The sequence below is a fragment of the Aulonocara stuartgranti genome (assembly GCF_965226115.1).
Source record: "Aulonocara stuartgranti genome assembly, chromosome: 10".
NCBI classification, from domain to species: Eukaryota; Metazoa; Chordata; class Actinopteri; order Cichliformes; family Cichlidae; genus Aulonocara; species Aulonocara stuartgranti.
The window spans coordinates 21,820,171-21,842,969 of record NC_138946.1 but is presented as its reverse complement, the minus strand read 5'-3'; the positions used below and the strand labels follow the sequence as shown (position 1 = coordinate 21,842,969).

The window sequence follows — 22,799 nt, the reverse complement described above, 5'->3', positions numbered from 1 at the left end:
GTGGTGATGAAAGTAAATAGATGCTATATTTATGTTGCCACCTGTCCTGATATGACCTGCGCTTTCACTGGGATGTCGTCTTCATTTTCTAGCATATTTAGAGAGGGGGAGTGCTTGATGTCCTGTCTGCACGGTACACCCTGTACAGTAGAAAAGCATGCTCAACAGTAGGCCTCATAGCCTGCGAAAAACGGCCAGGCACTCTCTGCTGAAATGGCCCAGACTTTGAGACTTTTGAGTGCACATTGACAGAGAGACGAGACAGTGGGCCAAGATGTCTGTGGTGTGGATTAATGGGGAGGACTGGAGAAAGGGTGCCGCAGTTGTGCGTGAGCAGAATATTTGATGGGAGAAGCGAGAGGAGGGAACAGTGAGGGACAAGCAATTGAAAGAAATGGGTGAGATGAAAGGGGGAAAAGATATAAAAATTGGACTGCAACATTCAGAAGCAAAGATGTAGGAGTGTGAATGAAAAAATATAGGAAAAAAAATATATGTTGCTGCTGTCTCATGTATCCCACTGGTTCTTTATCCTGCTCTCTCCTGCATGAGTGCGTCTTTTCCACATTCATCCTGCTGCACTGGGTTGATTATGGGGATGAATTCGCCATGAAGGCCGTCCTCACGGACACCTGCAAATACAGGCACAAAAGCAGAGAACGAACAGTTAATTTTTGTGGGTACTAAGTAAAGCAAATGTCGAAAAAACTGTCATATAAAACACTTTAATTATGAAAATTATGACAAATTCTTTAATCGACTGCACATCTTTAATCATTAAGCTATTTTATTAACTTTTATTAACTTCCTCTTGTGTATCTAATGCCCTTATCTGCTTTTATTTGACTCAACCAGCAATAATTTTCCAAAAAAGACAACATTTGGGGAGCTTAAAACATGATATTTGCATGAATGTATGTACTTGAGTAAGCTTAGTATGTTCTGTAACATTATTTAACAATTATACCAAACCAAATTATAAATCCTACACAACATTGTTTTTATTTCACTTTTATATATAGATTTGACCTAAAATCTCAGCCTGAACCCTAAACTCTGGTGGATTTCACAGGTGTTACTGCACGTTTGTGGAAGTTCATGAGAAAATACATTTGGAGTGGGCGGTTATTTTATATTTTGACTGCTATACCCAAAAAATTAAAATCACCCATTATACTTTTTTATTTTTAGGTACTCATGAAAGGATCATTATTATGTATAATGCTATTAGACAAGACAAGAATCATGGCTGACATCACTGGACCATCCTTTTACTCTGGGAAGCACTAGCTGCCAAGAAGTCACTTAGTGCCAGTAACAGGAGTAACTTAGGGTGATATATAGGTTCTTGTAGAAACTTCTTTATCACAGACGCAGCTATGACTCAACTGTGAATCATAGCCTTAACATGATTAGACATTTACCAATGAAGTAATAAAACAAGTGAGAGTGAACTATTGATGTTGCCTTTCCTGTAATCTTCCACATATCAATATTTGCAAAATACACAGTATATAATTCTGTCCCTCTAAACATTTGAATGGGTTAAACATATTATAAATAATGTATTAAGCCCAGAATAGTTTCATGTTTACATTTCAGTCTACTGATGTAATGAATTCAAAGGAAGCAGTGGTATTGTTCATGTCTCAGTGTTCTTATCAGCACATTCTTTCCAAATAAAAATATTACAGCTTATCTTAAAAATGCTGTGGCTTTACAACATGGATGAAATAACAGTTTAAACAGTGCATCATGATCCTGAGTGATCTGAGTAATAAATACCCCCTGTGATGTGTAAATATTCATGCATTTTAAGGTATTTTACATAGTTTAAGCTCATAATGAGATTAAACTCCAGCAGCCTGTTAAGGGCCTGTCTTAAAAAATGCACAATGCAGTAAAAGTACAGAAAAGAAAACCAGTGTGAAGTTTTGATTCAACAATCCTACAGGTTCAGTAGTAACACCCCAATTATAATGCTGAATGGTGTTTTAAGCCCAGTGGATATCAAGAGCTATAGCTAGCATGTCATTATAGTAAAGTGTTAAAAAAGGTCATTATGTATTAATAAAAGCCTCACTCCTGGGGTGGAAAATGCAAGTTGGTTGGATGTACAGCATCCAAAGAGGCTACCGACAGACCGGTGCAGCAGGACAATAATAAGGGCACGTATTGTAAGGAGTCAGTTAAAAGGTCACAAAATCTAATTAAAACAATGAAATCCAGTTTTAATCTATGTGTCTAAGACCTGGATTATGCAGCGCACTTGTCACTGCATTCACTGACATAATGTTACCATATGAAAAATGTTGGTAATGATTTTTTGCCTATTGTTGGCAGCCCTCTTTCTCTTCCCCACTTTCCCAGGCTCTGAGAGTGGCTTTAAGGGGTTACCTTGTTAGAGGTTTGGGGTTATGCCCATGTCGGTCGCTCTGTTTTCTCCAACCTTCTGTTTTTGGAGAGGCCCTTCTCTGTGTCGGCACCGTGACAGGGTTCTTGGCAATATCCTGAAAGTCAAATCTGTTCATTTAGATTCAAGTGGTGACCATGGAGCAGACAGCAGCCCATTGGCATGCTGTGGCAAAACTAGTATCCAGGGCAGTTAATATCCTGAACCCAACATTTGTCCTTTTTCATAACACTAACAAGCTGATATGCATGGAGGGGATCCGTGTGTGTGTGTGTGTGTGTGTGTTAGTTGTTTTTTTTTAAGAATGCCGCATACTCAGGCTTTCTGTGCAGTTTTTACCAGATTAAATTTTGCTTTTAAATTAGCTTATTCTGCAGAGGTCAGGGTCAGATACAGCAGCATCTTGCTGTTTTTCTAATCTCTTGCTTTAGGAAACTTTGGTTGGGTGGTTGCTTATTGGTATGAGCTTCACTGAACACGCTTCCAGTCAGCAAGAATGTGAGGCAGCCATTTTAAAATCTGAAATGGTTCTTCCAGTGCTGGTGAAGATGACCTCACTGGGAGGTCAGTCCCTCAGATTTATGTTGGGTATATTATGTGTATGATTAGTGATTTGTGTAAAACAAATGTAGACGCGCATCTGCTGAGACGCATGAGAGAAAAACCTTATTGCTGTGAGTGATAAAAACAATTGTATAGATTTAACCCGGAAAAATTTCAGATGGCTTCGCTAAAATAACTGCAGCATCTTTACTAATTTGGTTATTAAATATGATGTTTGGAAAATAAAATCCCTTGCCCTTTTGAATGTTTCTAGTAGAATTTTGGCTTTATATCAGATAGGTAGTGCTTTTTATGCATCGTGACTGCAAGCAGCCAGTAAACAGTCTTCAGATACTCCACTAGAAATACCCAAATGTAAATGTAGTACTACCGACTGCAGCAGCCATGCTGTTTAACTACTGTACTGTTGTGACGTCAAGAGTGGTGCTGAGTTCAAATAGTCACGAGAGGAGACTGTTCAACATAATCAGTGATGTTTTTATTTGAAATTTGGGATTCAAGACGATAAAAGTGAGAATATAGCACAAGATTACATTTTGTTTTTAAAAACACTGAATTTATGTAATATAATAAAATATCCATTATTGATATGCACATATTTTTAAAATAGAAATTATATAGTGGTTGAGCAAAAGTCACCTGTCCTGTGAGGCATCTGAGAGCATTTTCTTAAAAACAGCAACAACAAAAAAACAGCAACAACTTGCAGAGCATCAGGATTCGAGCATGTGCACGACGAACAGTAAACCACATGAACCTCACTCATTTACAGTTGTAGCTTTCCCCTCCCCACGGTGGCCCGAAAAGAGTTTCCAATGGACCGACAACACAGCTGTACGCCATTCGTCCGGTGTGAAAGACGGCTAACGGGACAAAGGGCACGAGTGAGGAGAGGGAAACGAGGGAGAGATGCTCGCTGAATCGCCCAGCCCACCCCTGTGCAGGACGGGGAGCACCTCTCTTCCTCTCTGCTCATAGCCGCTTTCTCCCGGCCCTCAGCCATTTTGGAGAGAGCAAAAAGTGGCTGCTTTCTCTCTCCCTCTCTCACTACGTGGCATAGCTTTAGAAAGGTTTCGGCTGCTGTGTTTGTAGCAGCAGAGAAGACACACTTTGCAGCTTGCACTTTGGGAGATATTATGTTTGCAGAGAAAAAATTCTGACGCGAAAACAAAACCCTTCCATCTCGACTTTTTATTTTTTAATGAATTTTTCCTTTTTTTTTTCGTTTCCCTTGAATTCAGCTGCTAAGCCTCTCTCCTCCTTGCTGTGCACTTTTCACTCATGCTGTTTCCTTTTCTTTAATAACTTGCGCTGTAGTTTTGGTGGCCGGTCCAATCCCTCTTTTCTTTTTTAAAGTCATGTTTTCTCATCTCTCAATTTGAGTTTTTTTTTATGTAACAGAGTTCAAGACAAAGGGATATGTCCATATTTTGGCAGCGCTAAGAAGAGACAGAGCAGCAGCCAAGGATCCTGCTGGGATCCAAAAAAGCCAAGCAGAATGAAGCACCAAAAAAAAAAAAGAAAACACCACCCTTTCCTTTGCTTGGTCAGAAATTCCACTTTCTCTGTAGCCAGCCCTGCGCTGCCACTCCTCCTCATCCACATCTTACCGCATTCAACCTTTTGCCATTTCTCTCTTGCCGTACCTTTTTTTTTAAAGCCGATTTGAGGTTTTTGTACCCCGGAAAATGGGGACTGGACAACGGGTTATGAGTGCGTAACTAGGAGAGAACAAGGGGATGTTTTCTTCTTACTTTCGGTTGTGATTTAGCGTTTTTTTTTTTCTGCTATTAGTGTTATTATTGTTGTGCTTCTTATAGTTTTTAGTCGTTTGTGTTTTTAAGGGTGTGCTTGGATCACCACGTGTTTGTGTGGTTTTGGGAATGTGTGTGAACGGGTGTATACTCCCTGTGAATGTTAGACTTGCTGCTCTGTTCCCAATCAGTTTCTGATGATTTACATTCTGCTTTTTTTGTTGTTGTTTTGTTTTGGGTTTTTTTTTACATTTTTATTTTAGGTTTCTTGATTTCTCCTAAAGCGTTGGCCTACACTTCTCTTCGAGCCTGACTTCATCTGAGTGTAGAGGACGTTTGACCACCAGGTCCAGCTTATGCCTTACTGGTATGTTGGCGATTTACGAAACTTACAGTTTTCTTTTTGTGGAAGCGGTTCAAAATAGGGTCTAACCCACACAATGTGACGCGTGCGTGATTTTTATTTGATTTTTTTAAACTTTGCTTATTTTTCGATGGTGTTCGCTTTATGTTTTCTCTCCAGAAAATTTTCTAAGGTCCAGAGAATTGCATTATTGAATTTAATTTATTAGGTCATTGCAAATAAGAATCACTTTTATTTTTATAATAAAAAAAATACTTTGTATTTGGCAGCGGAGCGATTAAATGTGCTTTGTATTTTGTCTTTATTTTGTCTTATTTAAGAATATATAACTGCATGTGCTGGATGTGTTGTAGCATTTGCTTTTGCTGCTCTGTTGGAGACGTGGTACTTGTTTTTATTTTAATCATAGTGTGATATTTCATAAAATTCGTGCAGCGCAAATATGCCTTTTTATTCAGTGCAAATTCATTTTCTTTAGTAAAATATTTCCTAGCGATGTGCGTTCTTGTGTTCAGATGTAAAACTATTTACAGTATACTATCCTGACATTTCAAAATTATACCTCAAAAGAATGTGATCAGTGGGGTAAACACACAAACACCGCATCTATTACAGTCATGTGCCCCGGCCTGTCCTGTGTACCATGGCCTAATTTCCACGCTCATCTCTATTAGATGCTTAAAAAGGACACATTGTATATCCCCACACTGAAGCAATCTTAAGAAGTACAAGAAGTGAAAAATACATGAAAGGATTGATACTCAACGCGTGGATTTATTCTTTAAATATCGGTGAAATAGACTAAACTTTTTAATGTTGATGCATATTTTAGTTGCAGAAAGACCTACATGCAATGAAAGCTGTGCCATGTTGAGCCTTATCAGAGTTACAGTGTTGTCCATTGTGGTTTGAGCACCCAGTAAGAGGAGTGCCATGATGAATCAGTGGAGCTGAAAGCTTCAGACAGTAGAATGAGTTGTCTGCTTAAATGTTTGTTGATTTCTCTGCTTCTTATCCGCTCTCAAAGTGTTAATGCCAGCTGCCACGAACCCGTAGATCCGAACTTGTGGTGACTGGCTGCACAAGCTCGTATCTATAGGTATGTGTCTTCCTGGTAAAAACAGCATCTGCCCAGTGCTTTTAAGAAAGGCGACTAGATCACTGGAATTATTTTGGAAGCAGGTTTTGACTGGATAACCATAAAGAGTGGCATTTCTTAATCCTTGATTCCCACAATTAAACAGCACTGACCCTGCGTGACCCTGTATCCTAGGATGCAGGATATTCTCTACCAAACTTATCCCACGTGTGCCGCCTCGATGCAGTGACCCCACCCAAATTTGTGGGTTGGGCTAAATGACGATGTGTCACAACATTGTACATGACAGACTATCTTTGGCCTCTACGTCAGTGTTGCAGTTAAGTAAGGAGGACGACTTATTGGTGAAATTTTTCTTCAGTTTCTGGTAAAATAAAATTACATTGCTTGTGGTAGTTTTGAACTGCTCGCCCGGCCCTACAGGGCAGCCATGCTGCAGCTTCCTCCAGTGTTCCGCAGGTTGAGGTAGTAGGTTGTATAGTTCAGAGTGACACCACAGGAGATAACTGTACAGCCTCCTAGCTTTCCCTGAGGAAACACCACACAATCTGTACACTGATGGATGCCAACATCTGTGCAATATTTGTGTATGAGAGTTTTATCGCCTGGTTGTAAACACAGCTTCTCTGTCAGGTGGTTTTGTGTCTGTTTCTTAATACACTGAAATTTCTTCTGTTTAATTCAAAGTGTTGTTTTGGGGTTTTTCGTTTTCTCCTTTAAGCAGATATGGGAAGAGATAAAGATATTTTGCTAAAGACTTGCATGAACATGGCAAACACTGCATCTCGTTTGACACTTGGAAAACAAAGTTGAAACAATGACAGCACAGATTAGGGAGGGGGGGCAAAGAGAAATCATTTCAAAATATGAGGAAAAGCACTAGCATGCTGCTGCAGTGATGTTTGCGGGACGCTCTAATGAAGGAGATGTCACTGAAGGGAAACACACCATACAGCCGCAGGGGAAGAACAAGGTCTTGGCGGCCAATTATGCACAAAGTTCACTTTCACTTAACCAAAACGATATACTTCCTCTGCGCAGCTATGTGGTAAAGACACTGCTGTGATCAAAACAGCCAGTAACAACTTTCACTGCTTCAAACCAAGAAAACCACAGGCCCCTGAAATTATCTAGGTTCCTGACTGCAATTTAGAAATGCGCTGAATTACTTCTTAATTTTGGCTGTGTTCAGTTTCTCGGGCTTCGTCTCAGACCGTGTGACCTATATCTGCTCTTCGGGCATATTTTCATTGCATACTTTTGATCTCTGTTGGATACTACATTTTTTTAAACTCCCACTTTAAGGTGTTGGCATAGACGCTGCCAGCTATGCATACACAAGAAATTAATGAAAGTGTTGTTATTTAATTTGTTTTAACTGTTTGGGGAAATATGGATCTTTATGAGTAAAAAGCAGTTTTTAGTTGTCCTGCCATGAAAGTATTTAACGTGCACGTAATCTGTTAAGCCTGAACTGTAAATATACATTAGACACTGGATGTAGCGCCGCTAGGTTAGAGATGGTATCCTACTCCTGTAGTGCGGTATGCTGCTGTGTACAGATGTGTAGTGCGGGGAGTGTCATGATGATGAAAGACTGTTTCCACTTAAACTCTATGCTCTCTGTCCTAAGGCCACCGGGTTCGAAAGAGGTGGGGTAAGGAGCTCTTTGGGCCAGAATGAAGAAGGGGCCCTTGGTACGGGGCAGCTTTTGCAAGAGCGCAAGCATTCAGTTACAGTAGATACAACGTGAATCGACTGTTGGGTTTTTCACTGTGCCTAATTATCCTTGCTTACTTTTTTCTCCCCCTCGCCCTTCTTCTAGAAAAGCGTATTCACACTTCTTTCTGTGCTCGGTGGTTTGTTGTTGCCATGTGGTAGTGCATTACATTATACAGCAGGAGGCATAAAGGAGCTCTCCCTGACTGACCCCCCACCCAGCACACACGGCCCACTCTCGCTGTGGAATCTGTGCAGGTTTTTTGTCTTCTTTGGAAATTTCTATAAATAGTCCCGGTTGACTCTTGTCGTGTTAGTGTGCGAAGACAAGGTGGAAGTAAAACTGAGCATAAATGAAGGGACCCTTTGCCGCACTGAAGCGCACGTGATGCCTTTCAGACATCGTGACATGTGATGTCCGCGAGCAAGGAGAGATGCCTTAAAAGTGAATTTTCGATTCAAAAAAACGAAGAAGAAGAAAGAAAAGAATGAGGCTCTAATGATACAGAGAGAAATACAGCAAAATGTAAATGAGAGCTGAAGAAGTGAGAACTGTCTGCCTGATTTATTATTTTTAAATTGACTTCAAAATAAAAGAATGACCTATTTAAACCAGCAGGGGGAAAGGGTTGGGGGGCGATAGTGTTGAGACCACACAGGCCATTTTTCTGCTGTCACTGATCTCAGCCTATTGTGCGCTGTCCGTCAGAAGAACCCTGGTAATTCCCTCTGCTCCCCATTTGTCTCGCTTTCCTACCATCTTGTCTCGTGTCTTCCCCCCCTCTTTTTTTTACAAGCCTTTTCCACTGCTTTACAGTGACTAATACTGATAAAATATAAGACCACCACACACACCACAATGCTTCCAGTTACATTTCCTTTGAAGCTCCCTGAACTGGTGCGTTCACTCTCTCTTGCTCCCTCCTTTTCTCTTGTTCCCACCCTCCTTTTCTCCATGAAACGCACGCTGTAATACCCAGTCACTCACAGACACAGAGGGCGAGAGACACAGGAACAGAATACTGGACATGCTACTGGAGCAGGATTTTTCTTTTTGTTTGCCTTAAATGAAAAAGGAGCTTGAAAGAGACATTGTAAGATAAAACTGTGACTTCCTATTTGACTGTCTTTGCCTTCTCGTTGTGCTACTGTATGCTTTTGTTCTCTTCACGTCTCTCTCCCTCATTTCTCTACCTTCCCTTATCTCTCTTTCTCCATATACTAGGCCTTTTGTCTGTGTAATTTCAGCTGTGGGGAGGGAAATGAATGGGTGATATTTAGTTCCTTTCCCACACTGCTACTGCCGTTTTGATTCTATATGTAACAAACAGAAAAAAAAGGGGCAAGCAGAGGCTCTTCGGTTTTTCAGCCTTGGGGACTTGAGCCTGCAATCTATGAAGCATGGAAGGCAGAGGAGGGAAAGAAAATACAGAGGCACAGACACAGGCCGAGAGGTGTGATACAGCGAGACTAAAGCACCAATCAAGTGCAGAAAGAAAATATGAGACAGATGAAGCCAAGAGACGAACAGACAGACAGACAGAGGAAGAAAAAGATGGGTAGTAGTGTCACATGGAGCAAGGGCTGAGCAGCAGTAGGCAGAGGGACTACAGCAACAGGCGTTACACATTTTTTCCTATTATTCACTCCTGTCGCTGTTTTGGCACACTGTGTCTCAGTCTTTTTTTTTTTCACAGCTACTAACCAGATCTGCCAAATTCTGACGGTAACCTGAAAATCCTTCTTGTTTTTGATTTCTCATGTAAAGCTGTGACTCATATGGGGGAAGCTTTGGGGAAAGCTGAGATTGTACATTATTGAATGTGCGGGGCGATGAATATGCGCTTTAGTGCAGTAGAGCTCTTTTTAGTTAAAAATCAGACGTCTGGGGGGTTAAAATATTACTTTATCACTCTCTAAAATCCTGTTTTTCTCTTTCTGGATGGCTTCCTGTCATTTGCTCTTATTCTCTTGTATTAGTCAGCATACGTGTAACATTACTGGGCTGTGGTTTTGCTGTTTATTTTTGTGATTTTTACTGTTGGACCCAAGCTAAACAGAATATTTTTTCAATTCTTATGCTGGTTTCTTTTTCATGGATTGTTTTTGATTTATTATTGTGCATTTTTCCTTCCCCTGTAATACTAAATGTATTGTTGTCTCAGTCACCCTCACTGCTTTTCTATTCTATTCTCTTTTTCCCCCCATGTTCACCTACATTAAATCGTTAACCCAACATCTGCCCTCCCTGCCATCTCTCCCTTCATGTCTCTGTCTCCTTCTCTTTCTCTCTCTCTGGCTGCACATGGTACAGTCTTGCATGTCTGAGCAGCAGACGGCTAGACGGCAGCAATCTGCTAGAGCAGGCTCATGTGCTAGCCCGAATTATCCATTCAACAAAGCCTGAGCTAGCAGCACTAAAATCTTCCCCTATTCTTCTCTCCAGCATTCATTTTTTTCTCCCCTCTCTCTCTCCGATTTGTGCCCTGCTACATCCTCTCTCCCTTTGCTAGGCTGACCGGCACAGGCGTACAGAGAAGACTGCGGCAGCCTCCGCCACCTCGGTCAGCTGGGTGAGTTTTATCTTCTTTTTTCTTTTCTCCTTCCTTGCATCTCATCTTACCGCTCCTCCCAGCCTCTTATTCCTCCTCCTCCTCCTCCTCTTCATCTTGTGGGTAGTCAGATTTTATTCTGCGACCTGACAAATGAGCTTTCCCTCCATAAAGTCAAGGCGGCATGATTGACAGGTGCGGTCTCAGAGGACTGACAAGCCTGGCATGTCACGAGATCTCACTGGCATAGAGGGAGTAAGTGGTAAGGAGCTTGGACTTTTTTAGTATTAAGGGTGTATTTTTATCAGCATGAGACACTGGCGTCAATTTGTAGTCTCTGCTGCTGTAGTCATCTGGCTGCTGCTGCTGCTGCTGTATGCGTTCTCAGTGCGGGGTTTGGAAAAATATCAAAGATGTTTTACACAGATTATTATTCTAGGTTTGGTCAGGTTGTGACAGGGAGGCAGAGCTATCCTTATGATTAGTGATGGTAAAGTGCTTCTGATTGGGTGTGTATGGCTAGAGTACAGTGTGCACAGCATGAGTCTGTTCAGTTATCATAAGATTATATATGGTTAGGTTTTATATTACATTTTCAGCGTGTGCTTACTGATGCATATCGATCTTTTGACTCATATATAACGATTTTGTTTGTAAATGTGATCATGGATGAGCTAAATGCTAACGCATGGTGGGGTTGTGCATTTTACCGAGACCAGACTCGACTTAAGGGGCAAAACTGAGACTTAAGGTAGAGCACCGCACAAATCGAGGGATAGAGGGAGCTGTTTCAGTCTCAGCCACAGTGCTCGTGCAGCAGATGATCTGCTGTACGTTGCATAGAAAAGGCCAGACCAAAAAAAAAGAGCAAGCTGTACCTCTCTCATTCCCTGAGACCCTAACTTGTGACGTTTTGCTGTGATGTGCACGGGTTGGGTTCTTGGGAGCTGCGAGGGGCACTCACACATCTCTAACTCAGAACAAAAAAAGGAAAAGGCTTAACATGGCGGAAAGACACAAAGCACGATGAAGAAGGAACAGTTTCGCCTTTTCATTTATTTATTTATTTATTTTTAATAAAAACTAGACACGGTGACATAAGGTTCATTTAATCCACGAATAGTGCAAAAATAAAGCGCGAAGGGAATGAAAAGTACGAACATTGGGTTTCTTTCAGGATATTGAGAGTCTGAGAGCCAGAGGCAGGCACAGTGTGCAGGGCACTGGGTGGGGGAGAGGGCGGGGGAGTGGGATAGATAGAGAAATGTGGGTATAAGGGGCATGTGACTGAGAGGGGGGAGGGACGTCCAGATGAGGTGGGGTGACATGGTGAAAACACCCACATTTACAAAATCCTTGGTACAATGAATGAATGAGGAATTTGTGAGTTAGGTTACACCCTCAGTGACTAATGTTGCACATGCTAGCATAGACAAACCACACAAGAACCGCACCTCGCTGTTTAACCCTGCGTCATAAACCGTATAGTCATACATTTAAAGAAACATGATGTTGACAAAATAAATGTAATTTATACGCAGCGGGGAGGAAAATTATAATATAAACAGCATAACTTGAACACACAGCAAAGTGCAAAATGAAAGTCAGTGCTTTAGGGTATTTTATTTCCACTACTCAATCCACAGGCTCTTCATGCCTTATCTTGAGAGCAGCACAAAGTACTAGTGAGAGCGTGACTCTGAAAGCTCAGTACACTTGTGTTTGACCTCATGAAAATAATCGTCTTCCTTTTTCTATTATATCATCGATACCTACCCTTACCTGCATTCGGCCCGCTGTTTTTTTTTCTCTTCTTGTTACAAGCGAGTGTGAAGATAATGGTGCAAAACAGAATTACACAGTCGAGTGGGAATTGTAAGACACCTTGGCGTGCATGTCATAAGGTGACCCCCTCATCAGCTATGGATGAAAGCACAATTGTAGCGGCTCTCAGGTGCATTAAAAGGCTTTTATATAGTTTGTTCTGTGTTTCAATGGGCATCATTGGAGAGTAGGATGAGTGTGGCAGAACTGCTTCCTGCTTTGACGCATGCGTGACAACTTCAGGTGTCAAACTGCTGAGGACTAACGTACAGTCCTCTTATGTTATATGTTTTCTATAACTAACATCCTTTGTGTCAAAATATGCACAAACGTGCGTCTGTTTGCGTAGTCGATCGGCGAACGCAGTAACGGCTTCGTTCTTCCTCTCCTTTTATTCATACTTGGATGTCCCCCTTTTGCATATCGCCTTCCTCCTCCTCAGCCGCTGTGAAGTTGCTGCAAGTTTTCCAGGGAGCTTCAGCAGCATTTGAACCGGGATACTGTTTGATGTTTTGTCCTCATTCTTTCATTAGCGTGGATGGGATGTGATTATGTGCTTGAAGGACAGGTAGCTTTGAGCTCCGATTCTTTTTCTGAACCTTAATTTGAAGCTGTGTTTCACCATTTCTAACTCTAGCAGCAGCCTTTTTTTTTCTTTTTTTTTGGTCCATACAGCATCCTTGAGGAATTTTGAGATTCATTAAATCGGGCATTTTTACTATGCGGTCAAACACTCTTAATGAGCAATGACTTCTGTAAATGTGCAACTCATTTGCATTGTCACGCACTTCATATCTTATTGAGCGCTTTTGTCCTCTGCCTGGTTTCAGTTTACTGTGTGAGGATGAAGCTGGAAGTAAGGATGCAAGCAGCATGTGATGCAAGTTAGCCAAGTTTGTATGAGGGTAAAGAAGCAGAGCATGCTGATAAATAATTAACTACCCTGTAGAGTAAAATCTGACTTGCTGATTTCTTGAAGATGTTTTATCTTTTGTTAACTTGAATCCACTGCTGCAGACAGCTCCATATATTGAGGACGTTTTCGCTGTAATAGTTTGTTTAGAATAAGAAAACACTTTTTATTCTCAGTATTATCCCAACACTGTGATTTCCCATGTGTCTACAGAATATGCCCGCCACACACTGGATGCACATGGACGTTGTTTTCTGAGCTCATCTGGTCAGCCACTCATGGCCTTCATTTAGCCCCAAAACAATCAATGAAAATCAGGCTTGAGCATCTAGTCCATCTATTTGATCCAAATTAATTCCTAGATGGGCGTCCATTGGACTAAATATAACTGTACAAATATGATCACACCTCACCCAGCACGAACTGATTGAAAAGGGGCAGAAAAAACAACTTTGACAGACGTCTCAACAACTTTAAAACATGAAAGGTAAGAGTAGCTTCTTTAGGTCAGAGGGAAAGAAAAGACACTTAGAAAAGCGTTCCTTCACATTCAAACTTAGTTGAAAAGAGAATGATGAAAAGATGTCTTTTCAGGGCATTGAAAAGATATTTCTATGCATATAAAACTACTGAGTAATTTTCTGTTCTTTACAAGTCTAAAAGACATTTAAATAGTACACAGCTATTTAGGATTTCATCATTTAAAATCTAGTTGAATAGTGAAAGTGCTGTAGATGACTAGATTGTATAGTTGCAATAAGGTACACATACATACATGTCCTAGGTGTGCTGTGACCGCTATTTTGGGCTATAGCAACCTGGAAATGTTATGTATATGCCTGCATAGCATGTAGAAGCTAAATGTGGTTCACCTTTAAACCAGTTACTAAATGGCTCCCTTTTTTTCCACTGTGAATCCACATTTAACGGTGCTTTGGTGAAAATATGTTATATAATAATGCTGGGTGCTACATCCTTGACTGTAGCTCTGCAATCAGCAAACTATTTTAGCACATTCAGTAGATTTCAGGTGTGCGTGCTACATATTGACACTTGTTTCTGCTCAACTCTGCTGGTGAGCTCAAGTCTTTTGATGCGGTTGGGTTTATTTGTCTATCAGTCCCAGTCTTTGGAGATCAATTCCTAGTCTGAAATAGGATCAAATTTTCAAAGGGATGTGTCTTAAGGTTGGTTACCTTTCACCTTTGACTTTTCAATCACATCTCGATGTTTCTTAGAACCCTGCAAACATGAACTTTTTAAGTGTTTTTCCTGGGAGTCTGTTTATTCTTCAGGTTTTGTTTTTTAAATGTAAATGTGGTAATGTGATTTTTTTTTCTCAGTTTAGTGGGGGTTCCTGCATGGAGCAGTGCATTTGCAGCAGTAGGTTATGGTGTCAGTGTTCACCTTGTTCAGCACAAACATGGAAAGGAAGATTAGTTTAGACAGGCGGCGAGAAGGAAGGAAGAAAGATGACTAGTTGTAGAGTGTTTGATTGCTTTCTGCCATATATATATATATATATATATATATATATATATATATATATATATATATATATATATATATTATTTTTTTTTTTTATTTATTTATTTATTTATATACTGTATGCACTGTATCTGATTGGTGTCATTCACCCACAGTTGTAGGCACACCATGTTTTTTAACCAGTCCTCTATGCATGATTATAATTTAATCAAAGCAGTAGTGCTGTGCGATACTGAAAATGTTGGTACTGATCCAACGCCAAATAAATACAGGCCGCATACTGCCGGTAACAGTACCAATACTTTTAATCTATGAAGGCAGATTGTGGAGGGGAGAGCAGTGTGTCATCATTTATGAGAAGAATGTGATAATTCTGAATGCATTTTAATGACCACTAAATAACTCTGATTTTTACTTTCCACGATAATTATCCAACGCAGTAAAACACACCTTTTCAGCTTTGCATGCATTCTGAAATTTTTGACGACCCTGAAGCGTCAACCTCTGTTGTTTAAATGTGCTTTAGGCTCTAAATAAAATAGATATGACAGTCAACAAAAAAGGTTCCCACATTTTTCATAGTGCATGTTTGAGGTATATATTTCTAAAGAAATTATTTCTTTAACACAATTTAGCGGGCTACGTAGAGAACGTAGAGGATAGAGACGAGTATCGATGCTATTGCGCTGGTATTGGTATCAGATCAATACCAATACCAGCGCAATAGCATCGATACTGGTATCAATACTATTGATATTTGGATCGATAGTGATTTAGTGAAGCAGCAGGTAACAGTTCCCTGAGGTTTATGTGGATTTAAAGGTGCTGAATAAAGAGCTGATACTGTAAGTTACAAAACCATACACTGTGCACTTACTGTACTGTAAAACTCTTTAAATCTCATCAATTTAGAGTTTTTTTAAAAACTTTTTTTTAAATCTCTAAATATGTGAATAAACGTGTCTAATGTGAGTTATTAGTATATGTTGGGAACTGCAGATGTATCAGCTCTATATCTTTCTTCACCAGCCATTTCCTGCTCTCACCCCTTACGCTGTGACCTCACTGCTGCACTCTGAGTCCTGAGATGCCCTCTGATCGCTAGATGAGAGGCAGGACTTGAATTCAGCTTACTCTTTGTCTGCTGGTTGTTACACTAGCTGCTCCAACAGCAGCAGGAGCAGGTGTGTCTACCTCCTGTGCCATTCCTCTCCCCCCCCCCTCTTCCTGTTCCTTCATCACTGCAGTACGGCAGCTCTGTCTGGGAGGCAGCCATTCCATTGTTCTCGCACCCCCCTCTACCTATGAGTGCTCCTGTAGGTGCTGGTGCCGCTCTGCCCGCCCCACCCCACCCTGTGGAACAGGCTGGCTCCAAATCACTGTTATACTTTTCACTTACATGCCCTGAGTAGGTTACGCTTATGTCTTTCTGTCTCTTCTCTCCCTGGACAGAGCTTGCTACACTCGCTGCTGCACACCGCCGCCATCTTGTTACTGCCTGTGCTACTGGTCTGCCTGCCTTTGCTGCACTCAAACCAAATCATCAAACTCAGCCTGCGGTTGTTTCCATGCCACTCCTGTTTGTGCGCAGCTTTGTCACAACGCAGTGCTGCGCACCAGCTACCGGACGCATGTCGTTGCTGCACAGACGCACCTGGAACTTTTATCTGGGTGTTTCTTTAATAGCTGCCACAGATTGGATGCTGCAGACGGTGTTGTCAGCATCTCTCAAACCATCAGTAAGATCTGTACCATTGTAACACACACTATGCCCGATGTAGATTTAGCTAAGGACTTGACATGCCGTACACCATTAAAACAAGTAAAAATAAGTGAAATGTTATTTTACAAATTTACAAATGATTCAAAGTGGCATGTCTTCTTCGCAGGATTTAAGAAAATTGCTCCCGTCGAAGAAAATCAATAACCACAATCTGTCCCTTATTCTGTGTATATATTTCTCTCCAGATCCCATATGCCTGAGCACATATACTGTATATGCTATCTTTGTGAGCTTGTGTGCTGTAAATAGAGGGTGGGAAAGAGAAAGGAGGGGAGTGAGAGAGAAAGAGAGGAATCAAGCGTCGGTAAGAAAGTCTTCCTAATTCTGTTTGGCAGAAACTGTGCTGTTTAACCATATGTGCAGAGAGCAGGCTTTGCACATGCTCAGAATGACTCAGAGGACACGACTTTCACATGTCTCAACGCAATTAGATTAACTAATAGATAATTTTCCAGCAAATATAAATAAGTTACAGTGAAGTCATAAATAATTTAAAAAGTGTGCACTCTACCTTGAATTATTTTTGTTGTACTCACAGTATGAGGTTAAAACATGGGCATTAGAAGGAGAGCGGGATACAAACACAGCAAGTATATTCCAGTTTATGGAAATCTTATTCCTGCATTTAACTGTGCTTTGGTGCAAAACAAGTGGAAGTGTGTAGGTGGAGGCCACAGTGATACAGCAGTGAGTTCAGAAGGTCTTCAATCCTCTAAGACTATATGCCAAGAAGACACCATGCTAATGAAATCATAAAGACGGTGAAGAAAACAAGCTGTCCCTGGAGAATACATCCATGCATCGGAGGTTGCCAGTTTTACTTTACTTGCTTCTGGGTATGCATGTACTGTAGCTTTGCAGTGATACTGTATTTATAAGGTCAAAGGCTGCTTTGCTTCAGGGTTAAAATGCTCTCAGCCTTTATCTTATGATTACCTTCATCAGGTCAGTGAAGATCACCCTTTGCCCCACCAGCTGAGTGGGACAGCGGGTTACAAGAGGTATGCAAATCACAGTAATATTTATTATGTATAACAAGGAAGAAAATGTAAAAAAGAAGAAGAGTTTAAATCACTGCTGATATTCCTATGAAATACAGGGTACAATTAGAATGAGATAGAAATGATCAAGATGCAATTAACGTTCATACTTTAAATATTGGACAGAAATATGACGTTGAATAATTTTGGCCACTTTTATACACAGTCCGCCATCTTTAGGTGCTTAAATGCAGTCGAACGAACGCTCGTTATAAGTTGGGGGCGGTTACAGTTACAGAACCAGCAGTTCTGGCCTATTCAGAGAGCTCAGGTGGTGGAGCAGGTGGTGGAGCAGGTTTGGGCAGGACACTGAACCCCTAGTTGCTCTCGATGGCAGATGAGCTGTCTGAACACGTGTGGCCTATGAATGCCGATCGTCTAAAATTTGTACTTTTAATACTTTGTCAGGAATCATTTGCGGGCAGTCTGATTTCTGAAACCTTCGGATATTAATGCTTCTGCGTTTCTGCAGTTGTTTGTTTACGCGTCTTGTTATCAGGGAGTGAAATTCATACTCAGTCAGACTGAGATTGGCCGAGAAAGTTAAATCGTCTGCATCATGGTTGACTATAATCAATGCTGACATTGCTTGTTGTCCTCATTGTGTAAGGACGGAATCATTAGAAACACCAAGTAACAGCGTATTACGTAGAGAGCAAAGAATTCGTAGTTTATCGAGCTACCAGGTCTCACGCAGAGTTAACTTTGAATTGATGATTAAAAGCAAACAATAGTCAACTGATAGTTTTCATGAATGTTATTAATCTAGTTTAAAATTTCAAATTCAGTTGGAGTTTCAGAGACTTCAGAGCAGATCGCTGAAACAATACCGAAGCAATATTGCTGCATTTTAAATCCGTCCGTCCAAGTCATCTTTAGGCAAAATGCAGGATATACTGTGGACTCATTACCAGTCTATCACGTGGCTAATACAGAACACTTGCAGTCCATCAGCTAAGAATGGCTGCATGATTAAATCCCTTTTAGAGGAATTATTCACTGTCAAAAAGTCCAATTTATGCAGAAAGCACATAAGAGCAAATATGAATTTCTTACTGGAAGGTAAGCTCCATACTGGAACATCACAATACAAGTTCAGAGAGCCTGTCCAATGAAATAATTCATTATAATCCAAAGTGAGCCTTCATCAGCCTGGGAGTTGTCCTGCTATGTTTTTATGATCCAGTTAACAGAAATAAAGCCCTCAACTCTCCGGCTTGAGTAATGACGTAAGCAGTTAACGATTGGAAGAATTTCTTTTTGGACAAGAGCGGAGGACGTTGATCATTCAGGGTCAACAATGAGCGCCTCATTTGTTCTTTTTTTCCCCATTTGTAGTATAAATAGAAGCAGTTCAGCCTTCAGTGGAGAGTTTGTGGAGCATACTTACTGAGTGTCGAATGCAAAGATGTTGCATTCTTTATTATTCCATATCAACTGTCCTGGAATCCGTTACACCATTTCCCAGAATTGCAGTCCAAAAAGTATGTAAATCCCAGCTGGGAATGGGTGTAGAATCCCAAGGTTTGTGCACGTGACATGAACTATTCATTCTTCTTCTTTTTCTGTCAAAGCATGACTTCTTAAAAAGAGTTACAGGTGTATCTGGGCCCACCTTCTTGTTACATCAGAATCAGAATCAGAATACTTTATTGATCCCTGGGGGAAATTATTTTTTGTTACAGTGCTCCATTTTAAACCAACATTAAGACAAGACAGACAATACGCTAACTAAGAATAGTACAATATATACATATATATACATACATACATACATAAGTCACTTATAAATAAATATTTGGAAAAGAAACATGTGTAGTTGTAGCAGCAAACAGTGTGTTAAGTGGATGCGTTGTACAGGGAGATGGCCACAGGCAGGAATGATTTCCTGTGTCGTTCAGTGGTGCTTTTCGGTAATCTCAGTCTCTCACTGAACGAGCTCCTGTGACTGACCAACATGTCATGGAGTGGGTGGGAGGTGTTATCCAACATTGTCTTTATCTTGGACAGCATCCGCCTCTCCGACACCACCTTGAGGGAGTCCAGCTCCATCCCCACAACATTGCTGGCCTTACGGATCAGTTTATTAAGTCTGTTGGCATCTGCGACCCTCAGCCTGCTCCCCCAGCATGCAACAGCATAGAGGATCGCACTGGCCACCACAGACTCATAGAAAATCCTCAGCATTTTCTGGCAGATGTTGAAGGACCTCAGTCGCCTCAAAAAATAGAGACGACTCTGGCCCTTCCTGTAAAGTGCTGTGGTGTTTTTAGCCCAGTCCAGTTTATTGTCAATGTGTACTCCAAGGTATTTATAGTCCTCCACAATGTCAACACTGACCCCCTGGATTGAAACAGGGGTCAAGTGTTTCCTGGTCTTCCTGAAGTCCACGATCAGTTCCTTGGTCTTTGCCATACATATATATAATGCACAGCTGTCAAAAGTAAATAAAGTAGAAATCACAAACGTCCTTTGTCAGGTGTTCACATTTAATTGCTCCTTCAGAAATAAATGCAAAATCTTTGGAAAACAGGATAATCTGCTAACAAGTGCCATTTCCTTACCCAGAGGACCCATACTTGAGACTTTGTTTCTCCCAGAATACAATGTTTCCTCATTTTCAGTGAGGAACCAACCAAAAACCAAAAGGTTTTGACATTCATTGTTCTCCCAGAAGATGCATCTGCAGGCAATCCCTAACTTTCTCCTCTAGTGCTACCAGCACAATGATGTACAGGTGTATGTGGTTTTAAAATTCATAAGTCACCAAATACTGGATGGATTTCCATTAAAGTTTGTGCCGATATTCATATCCTTCAGTGTACCTGTCTGCATTTTTTTAAAAAGTGTCCTGTGTTCCAGTATTTTGGCTTGCGATTAAACAACTGCAAAGCTAGTGATTTGCTGCATTACTTACATATTGCAGTCATGAATAAGAGAAGAGACTAGTCTTTCCTGGTAGACTGCAGTGAATTATCTTCACAGCAGCAGAGTAGACATAGATTGCATGACATGGTGCAGTTTGCACATGGAATGCAGAAAGATTTCAGGCACTGAGTGATGAAGGCCAGATGTTTGAGTTATGCATAGGAAGTCAGTGGCCTACAGTCGGTACTGTATGAAGCGATGATGCCAGAAACCATCGCCGGCATATACCATGTAATTAAATTTAAGGAAGCCCACTCACATATTACAGCTTGTATATAAAAGCAATACATGTTCCAGGTTTGAAAAAAACAGACATCAAAAAACATTACATAAACACAAGTGCCTAAATAAAAATAGAAACGGTATATGAGTAAGAGGTGTTGCTTATGATTCACCTGGTTACAGTTTGCATAGCAACTAATTCTAGTTTTTTTATATATATATATATAAAGTTTTGCTCAAAAATAAAAAATAAAGAAAAGCTTAAGAGTCTGAGAGGTTGTTGTGAATGTTGTGGATTTAATGATTGGTCAAAAATAAATAAAACATAAATATAAGCGAGGTCATTATATCGATATCTTCAATTTTGTCCTTCATTTGTAGATGTTACGGAAATTAATCTTTTTAAACTTGGAGAAAAGAAACAAGTTCAAAAGAGGACTTGTTTACCAGAAAATATTCCTTGCACATTGATTTGCAGCACGCAGTGTGGTTACATTATTAAACTATAGACACCCAGCAATGGTAAATATATACTGAAACTTACCTCCTCCTCCTATAGACGGTTTTCTCTTGTTCTTTCTCCCTCCTTTTTGTCTCGTCTTGCACACAGTTACACATGCACACTCCCAGCCTGTCTGCATCTCACACTCAAACACGCACACACACACACACGCACACACACGCACCGTCTTTTGTTTGGAGTCAGACGGCATTGAAGGCAGATCCTGTGGCCCTTCTGAGGAGAATGTTAATATGCCCGCTCTGGTCTCTCTGGGGACGCAGAGAATGGACTCGGGCTGCTAATGCACTGTCACACTAACCCCGCTAAGTATTCTCACAGTTAGCAACAGCAGCGCTGCTCCCAGAACTGAAATGTATTTAACTAAACTCGCAACCTACTGAATCGTAAAGACTTACTTTAGATTGTCCTTTCACAAATAACTGCCTCATTTGCCCACCTTTCTGTGCCTGCAAACAGAGATATGGCAGGTGGGCTATTTGTTGAGTGCAGTTAGACTTATTTCACTTTCATTAGCACTTTATTTATGTGGACTCATTAGGGGCAGTTTGCTCCCCCACACTGAGGTAGGCTTAATGGATTATACTAACGACCTACACAAGCACACGGTATTCAGTTACATGTAGAGTTTAAACAAGTCAAATTATCTTTAAAGAGTTTGGGCTCGGTATCGTTTTTGCTAACTTTGGCTAAAGGATGTATTTTTGCTTGTGGTTCAGTGAAATCCTGCTATTCGAACTGTGGTCACCTGAGTGGAAGGAAAATGTTCCCCACTTACCAAACTGGTGTGAGGAGTAACTATGTTTTCATTTATGTCATGAATAAAATAAAACTATTTTTGCTATTTAAGAGCATTAAAAATGAAAAATAAATTAATAACATTTACTTCATGTTGTATATTGGCTGTGGTCATTGTGTCCATGTGCTGAGCCTGTGGATCACAGTTGCATGCAGTAATAGTCAAAGGATATTTAAGGTATTACTATATAAACTATGTATTATCATGGATTAAATATATTATATAAGACATTTTATTTTGTGAGCAGTGTTTTCCTTTGATAATGCTGGTTTAGTACTTTAAAAATCTAAACTATGATCAAGATCCTGTTACTCACTACTTTTCGAGCTGTCTCACGCAGTGAGCAGACTGTGGATCATTGACATTGCTGCCTTGATTTCAGGTGTCGACGTGCATCAACATGCGTCAGCGCTTTAGAAAAGCACAGTTTGCTTCCTAGGGTCTTGACTACTCAACAAGTCCTCTGTCAAACCGATTATATCGGCTCTTTTTAAAATCTGACACAACCCTGAAACAACATATAGGAGTAGTGCTATTTGCTAAAAACAAATCCACCTCACCTTTGACCAGGAAAGCAGAGTTTGACTCTCATCTGAGACAACTTTCACTTGTGGTTTGCTTTCATGTTTACTTATTTGTTACGGGAGGATTCCGGGTCACCTGCACCAGCCTTAACTGTAAGTTTTATCAAAAAGTAAAGTTTCAAGCCAAATCACTGACATTGTAATTTTGGTTAAAATATACATAAATAAGATCATTTTAATATGTTAAAGCATTTTTCACATTTCAACATGCTGTAGACCCTTCTGAAAGCGGA

At 40.6% G+C, this 22,799-nt stretch overlaps 1 protein-coding gene across 1 annotated transcript in view; it reads left to right on the top strand.

Annotated features, from left to right (window-relative positions):
* LOC309715530 (uncharacterized protein) overlaps window positions 1-22,108 on the top strand; it is a 61,158-nt gene extending 39,050 nt beyond the window's left edge. The window contains exons 4-7 of the mRNA XM_082548729.1: window positions 10,427-10,486; window positions 16,143-16,429; window positions 16,659-16,777; window positions 17,012-22,108. Coding sequence (XP_082404855.1) covers window positions 10,427-10,486; window positions 16,143-16,429; window positions 16,659-16,777; window positions 17,012-17,137 — 592 coding nt within the window. The 3' untranslated portion in view covers window positions 17,138-22,108. The remainder of the gene's footprint in view (window positions 1-10,426; window positions 10,487-16,142; window positions 16,430-16,658; window positions 16,778-17,011) is intronic.
* The last annotated feature ends 691 nt before the right edge of the window (window positions 22,109-22,799 follow it).